General features: G+C 37.2%; 2 protein-coding genes across 9 annotated transcripts; one reads left to right on the forward strand and one right to left on the reverse strand.

Moving 5' to 3' along the window:
- Nucleotides 1–529: 529 nt before the first annotated feature.
- On the reverse strand, nucleotides 530–10,937 carry LOC103935682 (exportin-4). 8 transcript variants are annotated; one of them, XM_009345486.3, is made up of 33 exons: nucleotides 10,801–10,937; nucleotides 10,508–10,626; nucleotides 9,809–9,896; nucleotides 9,495–9,603; nucleotides 9,171–9,269; nucleotides 8,559–8,601; nucleotides 8,410–8,481; nucleotides 8,217–8,312; nucleotides 7,848–8,057; nucleotides 7,275–7,458; nucleotides 6,648–6,759; nucleotides 6,470–6,556; nucleotides 6,217–6,355; nucleotides 5,781–5,877; nucleotides 5,613–5,672; nucleotides 5,319–5,428; nucleotides 4,771–4,875; nucleotides 4,391–4,464; nucleotides 4,111–4,186; nucleotides 3,657–3,848; nucleotides 3,410–3,481; nucleotides 3,089–3,160; nucleotides 2,942–3,006; nucleotides 2,745–2,847; nucleotides 2,538–2,669; nucleotides 2,302–2,445; nucleotides 2,095–2,202; nucleotides 1,949–1,999; nucleotides 1,808–1,885; nucleotides 1,591–1,704; nucleotides 1,266–1,462; nucleotides 1,049–1,118; nucleotides 530–915 (listed from the first exon to the last, which is right to left on the reverse strand). In XM_009345486.3, the coding sequence occupies exons 2-33, from the start codon at nucleotides 10,601–10,603 to the stop codon at nucleotides 727–729; spliced, it is 3,444 nt and encodes a 1,147-aa protein (XP_009343761.2). In that variant the 5' UTR covers nucleotides 10,604–10,626; nucleotides 10,801–10,937; the 3' UTR covers nucleotides 530–726. The 8 variants fall into 8 exon arrangements, 5 of the variants coding, with proteins under 5 accessions (XP_009343761.2, XP_048433183.1, XP_048433185.1 ...); XM_048577226.1 differs by lacking the exons at nucleotides 8,559–8,601; nucleotides 9,171–9,269; nucleotides 9,495–9,603; ... (1 more) ...; nucleotides 10,508–10,626; nucleotides 10,801–10,937 and having other exon boundaries at nucleotides 8,217–8,336; XR_007255651.1 differs by lacking the exons at nucleotides 530–915; nucleotides 1,049–1,118; nucleotides 1,266–1,462; ... (2 more) ...; nucleotides 1,949–1,999; nucleotides 2,095–2,202 and having other exon boundaries at nucleotides 2,303–2,445; nucleotides 2,538–2,664.
- Nucleotides 10,938–11,490: 553 nt separating this feature from the next.
- LOC103935683 (pentatricopeptide repeat-containing protein At1g08610) lies at nucleotides 11,491–14,403 on the forward strand. Its single transcript, XM_009345487.3, has 2 exons — nucleotides 11,491–11,650; nucleotides 12,262–14,403. The coding sequence occupies exon 2, from the start codon at nucleotides 12,455–12,457 to the stop codon at nucleotides 14,210–14,212; it is 1,758 nt and encodes a 585-aa protein (XP_009343762.2). The 5' UTR covers nucleotides 11,491–11,650; nucleotides 12,262–12,454; the 3' UTR covers nucleotides 14,213–14,403.
- The last annotated feature ends 221 nt before the right edge of the window (nucleotides 14,404–14,624 follow it).

A 14,624-nucleotide genomic window follows, 5' to 3' on the forward strand; every position in this document is an offset into this window, starting at 1 on the left:
AAAGGCAAATAAACGCGTCTTGAATTCTCTTTCTCGACCTAATTAACCGTTCTTTCTAAACTCTCCTCGACCCTCGAATTCCCTATATATCCTTTAGTTTTCTTGCTCCTACATCATCCTCTTAATTTGGAAATTTTTTTCTTTGTGCCCGTAACATAAGTGATACACCACGTGTTATAATCTAACTGGTGAAATTTTTTATTTTTTATGTTATTACTTTTTTAACACAATAACCTCACCACTTGCATAAGAACACATAATGTACCACTCTGTATTTCGAACATATTAAAAAATCTCTCGTTAATTTGCACGATAGGTTCTACCATGTCAATGTCAAACATCCAACCGGAGCAACAGATTTCTACCATGTCAATGTCAAACATCCCACCGGAGCTACTCATTGACATCTTTTCCCGGCTGCACCGCAGGGATGTTTTTTTTTTTTTCTTTTCCAAAGGTAAGAATTTTATTAAATTCGAATGGAAACGCATGGACTTGCACGCGTATTTCCAAAGCATAGACGCATAAATTAATTTGGAGAAAATAAACCCTTAAGTCCGCAAGATAATCAAAATGCTCACAATACACTCATGTATCTTCTTCCTTTTCCAACCAAAATTGTGTTGTTTTTTCGTGTGCAATTGTTCGAAAAAATGAATACCACCACCACCCTTTCCGGCTTTTCCCCGCTCTCATATTTACACGACGGAGAACATGCGATACACATCACACTGTCCGCAAGAACCCTCGGACTTCAATCAGGAAACTGTTGAGATTTTTCCTGAATACTTGATGGTTCTTACGATCAAGGGTAGATGAAAGCTGATTAGCGCTTGTAAGACGCTGCAATGCATTTGTCAACCGCGATTTCAAGCTTGCATTCGCCTGCCTCTCAATCAATTCACTGCCTAATCTCTGCACAACACCGGCTCTTCAGTAAAACGTTCATTTTAAGACGGAAAACAACGAGAAAAAGTATATTTAACGAACTGACTTCCACTTGAAAGAACCGGTCTAACATTATAGATAGAGCTTCAAGAGAACGAACCTGGTATAGGCTTTGTTCGCAAAGTATTAGCGGAAGAAGAGCATCTGCTGCACCGCTGACCAGGTCAGGACTGAAATCATGAACACGAAAGTGTTTAATTAAGATAGCAACAAAAGCAACGTGATCGACTCTCATAACCATAAGGCGTGCCTCATGGTTGCTTCAAGGACACAAGCAAAAACTCTTATTCACCAGTAAATGGAACTTCTACATTTACCTATAATCCTCAAAAAGGAGCAACTGCAGCACCGAGCGAAGGAACCGGCTCAAAATGCCTTCTTGAAAATTTCCACCAGAATCCTTTAGACCTGCAGCATGTGAGCCCAAGCCTACTTTGCCAGCACTTGTTTCCTTATAGTGGTACGAAGCAAGAGCTCTCAACGCTCTCAAACACATATCAACTATTTCCATGTCCTAACCAAACAATAAAACATACAGGTCGCGTCATTAGAGGCAGTGGCTTGGCAACCGATTTTCTTGTATAAAGAAACAATTGTTGTGCACTGTTAACATTGGAAACTATTATTTAAAACATAAACTACCTGATGATGAAGGCCAAACTCAAGAGTTCCTAGTACATGAGAAAACGCGTCGCTGTTCAATTGTGCAACGGTTTCAGGATAGACCTCCAATAAATGTGACAGCAACGAGAAGTACTGCACAAAAATAACACCACATATTAGCTTCATGATAAGTATTAAAAAAACAGAAAATGAAAATCAGGGGTCTTTTTCCTTCATGAAGGATAGAATATCTCACATCATAGCAGAACTTGGGGTATTTAAGCAGGTCCAAAGATAGTAGAGGAGTAACTATATGAAGACCAAAGTAAACGACCTGCAAGAGTAACGTATCAGATACTGTCTCTAATTTTGTCACAAGAATGAGATGCAAAGTTACCTGAGATATGTTTGTGCCCTGTGTCTCTGTAGAATCTGATGAAAAATCAACCTGTAATAATGTATTCATCAATAGGTTCATCCAAAGATCAATAGTAATGACTAAACAAACAACCGCAGTGCAAAGATAGAGTTTAAAAATCATACCAGATCTTTGGAACAAAGGCTTGAAAGGAGCTGGAGAAGAGCACGTAGATCCTTGTACTTCTCAGTCTTTGCTTCAGTAAGTAAGCTGCTTGACAGACTTATTGATATCTGGAAGCACCACGAAGAAGTAGAGTGTCACAGGAAGTTAACTGTTTATCACAACCTAAGCGGGGGTATGGCTGCAACGATCATGATTTAAGTAAATACCTTGCCAATATTGTTTGATGAGTAAAGCTGAAGCAAACTCATGCAGAAGTTAACAACAGTAGCGGTCTCCTGAGGCTCTAGATAGCTTATTTGTCCATCCACCCAGGCGACTACAAACTTAAGTATCAGATACACAACTGCAGACTGAGCAATAGGTTACAGGTTACATCGTAAGGGAATATAAATATTTAAGAGTTTTTGGGCTTCAAAATCAATGCCTCAAATACGAAGAATACCTCGTGTTTGTAGACCTCCAGAAGAACTAGAACAGGATTCATAACAGAGAATCCGAGCTCATAAATCGCTTTTTGTGTACGAGGTTCTGAGGCACTCGCGGCCCCCCGTAGCCTCTCCAGAAAGCAACTGACCTACAAGAAGCTGTGATGTTATATGGCTCTTGTAAAAGAATTAATAGATTTTTTCCTTAGAATTTCTGTACTCACCGTCAGGATAATATCTGGTTGTTGAGCAATGTTTTTAAAGTCAGATTTGCTTGTCATTTCTACAAGATACGTTGCCATATGACTCATGAGATCCCTCACATACCTTAATAAAAGTGTTACACAAAAAATCAGTAAGACGTCATAAATTTCAAAATAAAGGATACACAACAAAGGAAACTTAAAATTGGAAGACCTACAGGTTGGATGCCTCTGAGTTGCTCATGCCAGAAGCTGAACGAACAAGTGTCTGAGCAAGTGAACGCTGGAGCAAAAGAACGAACATATTAGCTAAACACAATCCAAAATAACAAATAAATCCAAGTCAAAGCATATCAAATTCTCACCTGGTGAGCTGTATTTAACAAGAACAAAGTCTTTTCATTAGCAAAAGCTTTTGCTAGGTCACGCCATGAGTCCTGAGAACATAGTTAGAAAATCAAGTATTATGTCTTCGATATAATGAGATAACAAATACTTCACGTCAAACTTAATTATAGATAGTTTTTGTAATTCTTAGCAAGAGAGGTAATGCACCAAAAGTTTTTGTAATTAATGGGATATACTTATCTAACTCACAAATGCAACAACAACAATAACAATAATAAGAAGAATAGTGTATTTTATCCATTTCGAAGAATAAAAGCAGATGCACTTATCTAACTCACCAATGCAACAAGGTGAACACAAATATGTTTTTGCTGCACAAGGGAATGAAGTAGCTGGAAACAAGTGATTGCCTGTTAAACAAAAACTGAAAAGCGTCAACCACCACTGTTTTAATCTGGACAAGTGTTGAATCAGATTGCCCTGTTAACTTCTCTCAGTATGTATGTAAACAATGGAAGTAATGTCTGAAAGAAAAACGTACAACATCAAAAACAGCCACCATGAAAATGGTTTTGTAGCACACACCTGCAGATCCTTTTCCCCAGGATATGACGCCAAGGTCGTCAAGGATATGCGAACAATAATGTCAAGCACAAATTTTCCCTGATTATGTTGTCCAAAAAACCCAAGCAAGACGTTTTTAGAGTTGCTTTCTCTATTTCCTTCGGGAGACATTAGGTACGTACAAGACCATCTTGCAAGGAACCATATAACAGCCTGCATGAAACATCAGCTCAAATAACTGAACTGGTAGGATGGATTGATAACAGCGAAAAGGAATCTCAAGGCAGCTGGTGAAAAAGCCAAGTTCTTTATACACCAGAAACCCTAACATTCTGTTGGTTCTGAGGACATTTGGTTCATTTATAGTTACACCAGATATGCATTTGACATCCATAATAATGAAATCCAATGCAAAGTAAGGTAGAAAGGCAAATAGCAGGGGTAATATGGACAACCCAAATGAATTTAGTGCTACCTCCATTAGTCGAGGACTGAAAACTGATGCTCTCATTTCTGGTTGTAAACTTTGCTCAGCAAACCTTATAATTGAGCTGCACAAATAATAAAAGCAAGATCATCAATTTGTACTTTTATGGATTGATATAGATCCTAAGTCTTCACTTGAAGCATCCACACGCTCAATATTTCCATTTATCTCATCATAATCTTGGAAAATAAAGTTCAAAAAAATCTAATTTCATCTTTTGATAAACTGATATCCTACTATAGTAGTTGAGAGAAAGTGAAGACTCTACCTACAGAGGATGACCACAGGATGATTGTTTGCTTCCAGATTGTCTGGAAAATGAATTTGTATAGCATTTGGAATCTGAAAACAATGGAACCAATAATCAGAATTCAAAGTCATAGATCGGCCTGCACCATGTCCAAAAAAGTAACAATGGGATTTATTCAAAATGAAGGTACAGACAGTAGATGTGATATTTAAGAGTTTAATTAAAGATATAAATTAATGGGAACCCTCTGGAAACTAAGAAATTACACAATACAATAACCAACCTTTTGGTGTCTGTTGAGTGTCAACAAACTAGAAGACAGTTCAGCACGCTCGAACATACAAGAAACAATCACTAAAATCAAGTAAGCGAATAAGCAGAATTAATTGAATCATTACCAGTGGTGTTTCTCCCTCCCCTTCATCAGCGATCACGTGCCCAGTGATGAGTAACAACGAGTAAAGCTCCTCCAAAGTTTCAGTTGGATCAATAATGCCCCTGCCCTGTAAACAAGTACATAGCTTTTTCAGTAACAGGATGCAAACGGACAAGGCCTTGAAATAAAATAAAAAGGAGAAGAGAATTGAAAATATAAAAGAAGAAAATCAGATCATTTTTTTATAGTAGAGAAATGAGTTCATATTGAAAAGAAGGAAACTAATGTGGTAAATTTGAAGTTCCAAGTTTTATTAGAAATTCAGTAGCTTTCATTAACTCACGAGCTTTTCAACGTGCTTAAGAAAATGAGTTGGCATTTGACAAAAAAAATTAGTAGCAACTACAATAAATTTTTTGCCACTTTTCTTAGTAAAGTTTTATAGGATTCAAGCCAAGAAGCTTAATAGAATAGAATTTATCGAAGGCCAATATATGTAACAAATGTTCTTCAGCACCAATATTTGGTTCGACAGAGATAATTTTTCACAAATAGAGAGGTAAAGAGCACCTGATTAAGCCGTTCAAAGAGCTCAGTAAAAAGGCTTGTGAGAAAAGGAATGGTGACATCAATTGCTGCTCTAGCAATAAGAGCATATGAGCTTAACCTCTCATCCAGGGCTGCATTTATACAGTAGAAACGTGAATAAAATTTAAGCTACGATGATGATGATGATTGTTATCTTAAAACTAAAAACCATGCCACTATCCGTGTTCTTGTTTTGAAAATGTTTTAAAAAGTCAACCAATGTATTATAACGAAAGGAGGAGTCTTATATGCAATTCTCAGAGCTTTCTCCCATACCTACAATGGAAGCCTGAAGGTAGTCGGAGTCATCATCTTTAAATGCTGATGCAGAAGCAGCTATATCACAAAACATTCACCATTATGTACTGATAGTTGAAAAGAAAAGCAGGAAAAATGGTGGTAGAACCAGTGCAACAAGAAGAACAAAGTAATATGTCAGATTACCTTTTAGTTCAGCCTGTACAATCAAGGCAAATAAATTAGCAGTGTCATTTTTCCCTTCGGCTGGAAGCAATGCATGCCCACCACTTCTATTAACTGGCTGAAGAAATGCCAAAAGAAAAATGAAGACAGAGAGAAAAAAAGCCTCAACAACTCCCTTCAACTTTAACATAATTTGAGCAAATTACACATTCCTCATACTGATCAAACTCCATTACAAAGAAACTATAACTAACATTTTCATTCAAAACTATAGTTCCAGTAACCCAGAACGACAATTAAACACAACTAGAATAAAATACAAATATAATATTTCAAATTTGGTATCAAAAACTGATTAAGAGAACAATAAGTTCAGACTGTCTCACAAAGATGGGGAGAAAATACAATTGTCTCCAAAGTAAATAATGCATAATTGTGCATAAAAAACAACATTTACCACAAGAAGGGCAGTCCAGGTATCTAGCAAAATGTCACGTGCCTCCCAGCTCCATGTCTCTTCCTCAGAGTTATTAGTCATGAGGTTCTTAATAACATCAGACATCAGTACGCACAAGAAGGTAAGAGTGCCATAGGGCCTGAGTTCCAAAGCAAAAGGTTGACCCAATTCAAACTAAATAACATGCGACAGCATAGAAGAAGTACCTTATGATAAATGATGAAAACTCATAATCAGAAACCAAACCACTGACCTTGTTGATTTTAACAGTTGGTCAAACACAGAGGGAGTTGTAACAGTTGCAATGGACAACAAAGCACGACAACCGTCAAGCATCTCGCTGAAGAAATCCAAAATGAAGATGAGAAATTGTAATAGCAAAGAAGCATGATAATTTGGCAGGAGGGAAAAGTAATTTTCAGGGATATAACCTTTCGCTCTTCCCACATTCAATCGCTTTAGAAACAGCATCAGGAGGATCAAGCCATGGTATTATTCCACAAAGCAGTTTGAGAAGGTGGTGTTCTTGCATTTGTACATTGTCTAGATCATTGAACAAGTTATTATCTTGCCAGATGAAAGACAGATATGGAAACTATATAACTAATATCACATGAGAAGTTAACTTCTAGGCCTTGTTAACCGTCAATAGTCATCAACTAAACATTCAAATCCAAAAACTCCATTTAGGTTACTAAAACTATCTTATTCAAAACTCCCCCTCAATGTCTAGTGTCTACAGAACTTCTACTACCCCCAACATGTATTCATTCTTTCCAGCCAAACGTTGAAAAGAATAAAAGCCGAATTCCTTTCAGAACTTGAAGGTGAATGATAGGTTCACAAGGAAAAACATCATTGCCCATCAACTTACGTCCCATATTGGCATTTACAGTAATAGAATCCTAGAAAAATGTACTACACAGGCATTCATAGTTTTGACTAAAATAGACAAGCATCTGGCACACTCCATCATATTAATTTCATCATTATTCATATAGGAAAAAACGAAAAACATGCTACAGTTATAGAACAGGTAGAACAGGAAACAACTGTACCAGATGGAAATATGGTTCCTGTCAGGGAGCAAAACTGTACAATTAACTTTCGGGCAGTAACAGCTATGGGGCAATCAAGCCAATAACCTTCACACAGAAACTTCTGCCTTAGAGCGCCATATAAGCTCAAGAGCCACCCTATATGGCCACTAGAAACCAAAACATCACGCCAAGCTGGACCAGGCTACAAGTAGGATAGATGGACAGAAAACTCGTCAATCTAAACCACACCAAGACCATGCCATATTTCAGTATGGTTGAACATTACGCGGTTAGAGGATTTTAAGAAAGTGCAAATGCATTTCTGCCAAAAACAGCAGTAATAGGAATAAGATTATTAGTATCATGATTATATTATCTTATTTTCTTCATACAAAACATTTATAACATTAGCTGATATTTGGTCAACTAATATGTTATTTCAGAAACCAGGAACAATCAAAAGAAAGGTGGTAAGCAGGAATGAGTTGGTATATCTATCAAGATGACGCATCCACACACTTGTGCTTTGTAGCATACCGACAACCTTTCTTTTTAACACAAATCTTAATGCTACTTTAAGGAAGCAATTACCTGCACCAAGTTACACTCGGACCTCTTAGGTGAATCACTGCCTTGCTTGACTCCAGCGGCAAATGTACTTGTACTGAATTCCCAATTCAGAATTTGAAGCATGAGACGCAGCGCAGCAGTACAGACTTTAACCTCAGGTACCGCAGAGTCAGACTCAACTATTCTATTTGTCACACTTAAAGCAGCATCTCTTGCCCAGCAATAGAATGTCTATTATTGAAATAACCAAAACAGCAATGTATAAGAAGAAAGAAATGAAATCAGGAAATACAAAAACATGCCTACATTCATTATCTCAATGGAAAATTTCTAGTCATACAAAAGAAACCGAATGTATCAAATGACATGATGCAAACAGCAGTAGTGAACCTTCAAATGGTCTTGCTCTAATGACTTCCGGCAATGCTCATGAAACTCTCTAGGAAGACCCATCGGACTTGAAGTAGACGGGGAAAATTCAGAAACCTAAAACAAAAGAAATCCATAGTCCTGAATTTGTCTTAAATGCTGAAGCAAAACCAATCAGAAACTAAATGATCTAAAAGGTGAAGTAAGCTTATACCAGAGATTCAATGAAATTAATTCCAGCAAACTGCACATCTACACCATGAATGCCATAAGCAGCCTGGTTTACCTGTAGTGATAATTGGCTGCTCTAAAAACCCTGGATACCTCGGAAGAAAAAAGAGGTCCAGTGTAGAAATTTCGTACCTGATAGAAAAATGCCTCCTTATCACTAGCTGAAAATTCAAGCCTGCACATCATAGTTGGCAAAATAATTATATTTCCAAAGTTTCATTTTCTTCATAACCAAACCAAGAATTTATGCAGAAGTGCAACAACAGCAGCTCCTGAACATTAACGGAGGGAAACTGTTACAGAGAACACTAAGCATTTCCCTCAAAATCATCAACTCAAGCAGAAGTGAAGAAAGTCATCCTCTAATTATGAAACTATTTCTTAACTCAGTTTGGCTTTCACCTTGTCAGCTTTTCAAAGGAAATGACCACATTGTATTCCAAATTTCCAACACACCATCTTACTCATCCCAAGCTTGTTTCAGAATTCACTTAATTTCTACGTTCGCCTCTCTGGAAATAGAATATTCCTCGACTCAGGTCTATGTTTTTTAAGAACTGGACTGCTTTACTTCCCTTAGAAACATGAAATATGAAAGCGAAGAATTACAATGTGTGGTAATTCAGGTTGAATACTGTGTCCAAGATAGGCTCATGTTCATAATTGCAAGATACGAATCAGAAGAAGTAATAACATACAAATACATAACATGTGCGTTTACGTTGAAAATCATGCACCACTTACCAGCCCCTTTTCAACAATTGAGCAGCCACAGAAGATACCTTTGCTTGGACATAGCCCTCAGGTGAATTAGCATGTTGCATAACAAAACAAAGACAAAAACTGCAAGAAAAATATATATAAATATATTCAAGGAATGATGGACAAATGTATAGGCTAAGATACGACATTATATATGATAAGAACTATACCAAATAAGCTATTTCGTGAAAAACTCTAATTGTGAACTAATATTATTACTTCTCTTTTTTCTGAAGTAATTAAACTTTAATAGTTGAGGAATCGTTTATCAATATTGCTTGGAAATGAAGAAAGAAGCTATGAAACCTGATCATGCTTTTCTTGTCATCAGAGCTAAGAGAACTCCATTCTCTAATTGCTGCATTTCGAATTGCAGCTGCAGCCTCAAACCTTGCATTTGCCACTTGAGAGTTCTCTGAATTTATAAAATCACTGTTAGCATAATAACTAGATGGGACATCTTCAAAATGACAATATAAGTTCTCCAAACTCCGTATTGTTGGTATTGAACCATCAAATACAGCAATCCTACTTTCATTATTATCAGATCATGTCATGAGGCAAATACATAGCTAATTATGGAATAAAAAAAACCAAAATTTGTGTCTACTTTAACTTACCAAGAATGAATTTACATGCCTGGTATGGTTGGGGGGTCTGGGACAGCGACAAAATAGTTGCCTCAGCTGCAGCCGAATTCATATGCATCTGCTCAAGGTTAAACCATATGTAAGAGGGAGGGTGTTTGTGCACAAATGTGCATGCCTTTAAAAGCACAGATACATGTATACAGGTATATATAAACGACAAAACAGCACCCGACCAGCCAAAAAAGGAACAAAAATATAAAATGGAAGTGCAAAATGAAGCTAACATTCAAACCATTATGCAATGTTGCCAGAAATGACCAAAAATATTTATTCAAGTTCACACTTTTCCACAGTAAAATACACAAGCAAAAGGCCGCTAAAACTGAAAACAGGATTGCAAAACTAACAACCATTCACATATTGTACTCATACATTACAAAATTCTTTCAGTATTATCACGTCATTTGGCATCCAAAATTTCAACTTTTGCAGTCTCTAGTATAATCCAAATTCCTCAAACTCACTAAACACATTAACAAAAAGCTAAACGAGACATCAAAGGTTGCGTTCTTGGATAAATTTTCCACCATTTCTGCTTTCATGCCCAACTTTCCAGCAACTGGGAATGTGGGTTTTTCGTGTTTTCGACCAAGTCTAGTTCTTGTTCGTTTTCTCATAAAAAACCATGAATTAAAAACCCAAAAAAAAAGAGTGAGAAAAAAATTGAACCTGAATGGAAGTGCAGGCGAGCTCGATGGTGTGCATGGTGGACTGCAGCTGCCCCAATTCCGCCGCTTTTCCTACTCCCTCTGGAAATCCATGCATCTTTTTCCTCACCCAAAATCCCGCTGTTCAAAACAAATAAAAAAAGTACACAAGTCACTGAATATTCATACAGATATGCCTTGGATTCAATCCAATGCTTATTGATTGTTCTTGAGTGGCTACAGGAACATTGCAAGAACGGATTGAACTTGGTGATTAATGAAATGAGATAAAGAATTAATCTTGGTGATAAGTACCTAAGAGGAAAAGATTAGATCACCAGAGAGAGAGAGAGATGGAGGATTAGTATTTGTCTGCAAGAGGAGTTGTTTCAGAGAGCAAACGTGAGAGGAGAGAGAGAGAGAGAGACTGAGAGGGAGTAAATAATGTGATATTTCACAGGGCTTTTCTTTTAAAGGTGGCTGTTTTGGGTGGACATTTGAACCTATTAACTTGTGAACCGAACCGAACCGAACCGAGTTCATTGGTTCAGTTTTGGCTTTATGGTTGTTTATATGTCTGTTTTTTCCGAAGATCTCACGCAAGAATAAGTGAGTGGCGTTATGGAAATCATATAGTCAATAATACGTTTATCTTAATAGTAAAATCGATAAAATGTTTATATTTTTTCACTTCTTGATTTTCTCATTACGACTTTTTATTTTTCGTTTTTCATCTTTTTCATTATCCGTCTCTTATCTCTCACTCTCTCTCTCTCTTCCCCAAACAAAAAAAAAAAAAAAAAAAACCAATTTTATTAATCTATCTTCGGCTTTTGAAATAAAAGCGGTCTGAACCGAATTGTGCTCATCTCTCTATTTGATTGAGATTGTTTATTTGTTTGGGCATAATAAGGTAAATTTACCATTTTGAGTGGAGGAATGTCTAATTTTATCAAGTTCAGTGGGGGTTAGTGCAATTCATTAAACATATAATTTGACCTCTGATTGCTAATTTGACAAAACCCTAGTCCCTAGTAACGTCCGCCTTCTCGACTTTATCAGCATCAACGAGCTTTTCCTTCCATTACCCTTAAAAAAAAAAAACAGAGCTTTCTTTCATCTCTCACTGCTACACAGAAGCACCGACCTAAAACCCACCGTCAAAGTACGCATCTTTCTCTCTCTCTCTCTCTCTATATATATATGTATATATGTATGTATGTTTTTATACGTATTTGTATACGTTTATTTGGTTTTATATTAGATGCGTTGCAGTGTAATGAAACTGTAAAAGCTGAAGCTGAAATGGGTCTGAATTCTGATGTGGGTTAGTGGATTGGCCTAAGGGCTCGTTTCTGATTGCTATTGAAGCACTTCTGCTGGAAGTGTTGAAATTTTCACTGAAAACCAAAGTGCTTCCTGAAAAGGCAAAGCGCTTGGAAAAGTGCTGTTTGGAGAAGCATCTGACACGTGCTTGACGTAGAAGCACTTATAACTATTGAAAATAAGAAAAGAGAAATTGGGGTGTTTGAATTTTGGTAAAGAATGGAACTTTATTTTGAATTATCTACTGTATTGATAACCCATTTCACAGTTGGGACTTTGAACTTGTTATCCTTCATCTAGGAATGAAATACATACATATATATATGGTGAGCTGAAAGTTTTTTTTTTGTTCGTATTGTTTTCGTAATTGTGTTTGGTTAATTCCTTTGCCTCCTTTTCGTTTCATGAAATTTGTTGGTATTGATATTTTTTCATTGAACCTTCTCACAGTTGTGGCTCTCAATCTGAAGGATAAGAGTATAGATAGCCGAATTACTTTTTCGCTTATTTCGCATTTGTTATAATCTGGAAGATGTTCATTGCTTTGGATCATAGTGAAGAGGGATAACTGGATTACAAGATTTGCTTCTTGTTGGTCTTCCTATCTTTGTTTGACTTCATTTGTTCAAGCTGAAGGAGATAAATGGCGTGTACGATTACCCAACAGAGTAGTGCAGTTGATGTTGGTTGTTTGTATGGGTGTGCAAAGCAAGTTAGCCCCGGTTGTGGCATTGGCCATCTCTCAATATCAACAGTTTTAAGGAAGTATAATCGTGAAGCTCATTATTCTTTACAATGGAGAGGAGATGTTAGTTCCAAAAGAAATGCGGGTGTTTCACAGCGTAGGAGTTTTCAGCGAAGTGTTTGTATTGATAGAGTCCATGAAGTTCCCCTAGATGAATGGAGCTTTGATAGTGATGAGATGGGCATTGAGAAAAAATCTGGAGAGGAAACGAATAACAAGAAATCACATAATGCTTTTGTATCGAATGTCGAAGGGCGCTTTGTGGGAAATGCTGAGGAGACCAATAATGATATTCTTAGGAACCTTTGCACCCGTGGGAAGTTAATTCATGCATCGAGGTTGGTTGAGGTCATGGCACGTCAAAACCAAGTTCCGTACTTCCCTTCTTGCACAAACTTAATACGGGGCCTTATCAAAATAGATCGATTAGATAAAGCTGAAAAAGTTCTAAAGATCATGATCATGTCTGGTGGGGTTCCAGATATTATCACATATAACATGATGGTTGGAGGTCTATGTAAGAGTGGACAGTTAGGCTCTGCAATCGATCTCGTGGAAGACATGAGCGTGAGTGGTTGCCCTCCTGATGTGATTACTTACAATACTATAATTCGTTGCATGTTTACTTTTGGGAATTATGATCAGGCGATTGCGTTTTGGAAGGACCAACTGAGAAAGGGATGCCCTCCTTATATAGTCACCTACACAATTCTCATTGAGCTAGTCTGCAGACACTGTGGAACGATGCAGGCTGTGGAAGTTTTGGGTGATATGGTGGCAGAGGGATGTTATCCTGATATTGTTACCTTCAATTCTCTGATTAACTTCACTTCCAGACAGAATAAGCTTGAAGATACTGCTTTGGTTATACACAGTCTTCTATCTCTGGGGTTGAAGCCCAACACCATTACTTACAACACGATTCTCCATTCTCTTTGCAGCCGTGGGTGTTGGGAGGAAGCCGATGAAATCCTCACAATCATGAATGAAACTTCCGAACCCCCTACAGTTGTTACTTACAATATTTTGATCAATGGTTTGTGTAAATTTGGGCTTGTAGATCGTGCCGTCAACTTCTTTACTCAAATGGTTTCTAAGAATTGTTATCCCGACATCATTACATATAACACACTCTTGGGCGCTCTTTGTAGGGCGGGAATGATTGATCAGGCCCTCGAATTACTTAATCTTCTAAGTGGCACCAGTCGATCGCCTGGTTTGATAACTTACAATACTGTGATTGACGGATTGGCCAAGACAGGTTGTATGGAGAAAGCAATGGGATTGTATGGCCAAATGGTAGAAAATGGAATCATTCCTGATGAAATTACTCATCGTTCTTTGGTAGGTGGGTTTTGCCGGGCAAATCTAGTTGAGGAAGCTGTTCTGATACTGAAGGAGATGCATAAGAGAGGCCATCCGGTCCGTAATATGTCTTACAAATTTGTGATCCATGGATTATGTAGAAAGAAGAGAGTTGATATTGCAATACAAGTCCTAGAAATAATGATATCAAATCGAAGCATGCCAGACGAGGCAATTTATTCAACTATAATTGAAGGTGTAGCCGCTGCTGGTATGACAAAAGAGGCCAATGAGTTGCATCAAAAGCTGATCGAGTGGAAGGTTTTAAGTGAAGAGATCATGGTAAACTAGATCAGGTTTAGGCAAAATTTTGACTTTGTTACTTCTTCTGGGCATCTAGATTGCCATTTCTCAACTGCTTTTCTCTGATAATGTTTTGCCAGAAATCTTTTCTGCTTGATAATTTCTGTATCTTTTTTTTCCCTTTGATACGAACGATATTCTACACTGAATTCATCTTTAAATATGGCCATTTTTCTTGATATCTTACCTTTTCGTTCGTAGATTTTATTTTTTCAGTACTGAATATCTGTTCTTTTTCTTGGTGAAAGTTCTGTTGTAAAAGATCTGCTTATCTACGTTAACTAAGAACACAAGTTTGTCAAAGTAAACTCATTTACGTGGACTTGATGCTGTTCATGTTTTTGCTAGATAGGAGATATTTAGAGTTTCAGACATTCTTCGCTGCTGAAGCGAATTATCT

Source organism: the organism of the source record quoted next, unplaced genomic scaffold (genome assembly GCF_019419815.1).
Source record: "Pyrus x bretschneideri cultivar Hongxiangsu unplaced genomic scaffold, Pyrus_bretschneideri_v1 Contig11, whole genome shotgun sequence".
Classification (NCBI taxonomy): domain Eukaryota; kingdom Viridiplantae; phylum Streptophyta; class Magnoliopsida; order Rosales; family Rosaceae; genus Pyrus; species Pyrus x bretschneideri.

Excerpts from the sequence above, each read along its gene's own strand:
- LOC103935682 (XM_009345486.3), bottom strand. The coding sequence starts at position 10,603 with ATGCATGGATTTCCAGAGGGAGTAGGAAAAGCGGCGGAATTGGGGCAG. Across the intron at positions 5,878-6,216 it reads CCTGGACTGCCCTTCTTGTG|CCAGTTAATAGAAGTGGTGG; the intron begins GTAAATGTTGTT and ends GCATTTCTTCAG. Across the intron at positions 916-1,048 it reads GCGAACAAAGCCTATACCAG|AGATTAGGCAGTGAATTGAT; the intron begins GTTCGTTCTCTT and ends GGTGTTGTGCAG.
- LOC103935683 (XM_009345487.3), top strand. The coding sequence starts at position 12,455 with ATGGCGTGTACGATTACCCAACAGAGTAGTGCAGTTGATGTTGGTTGT.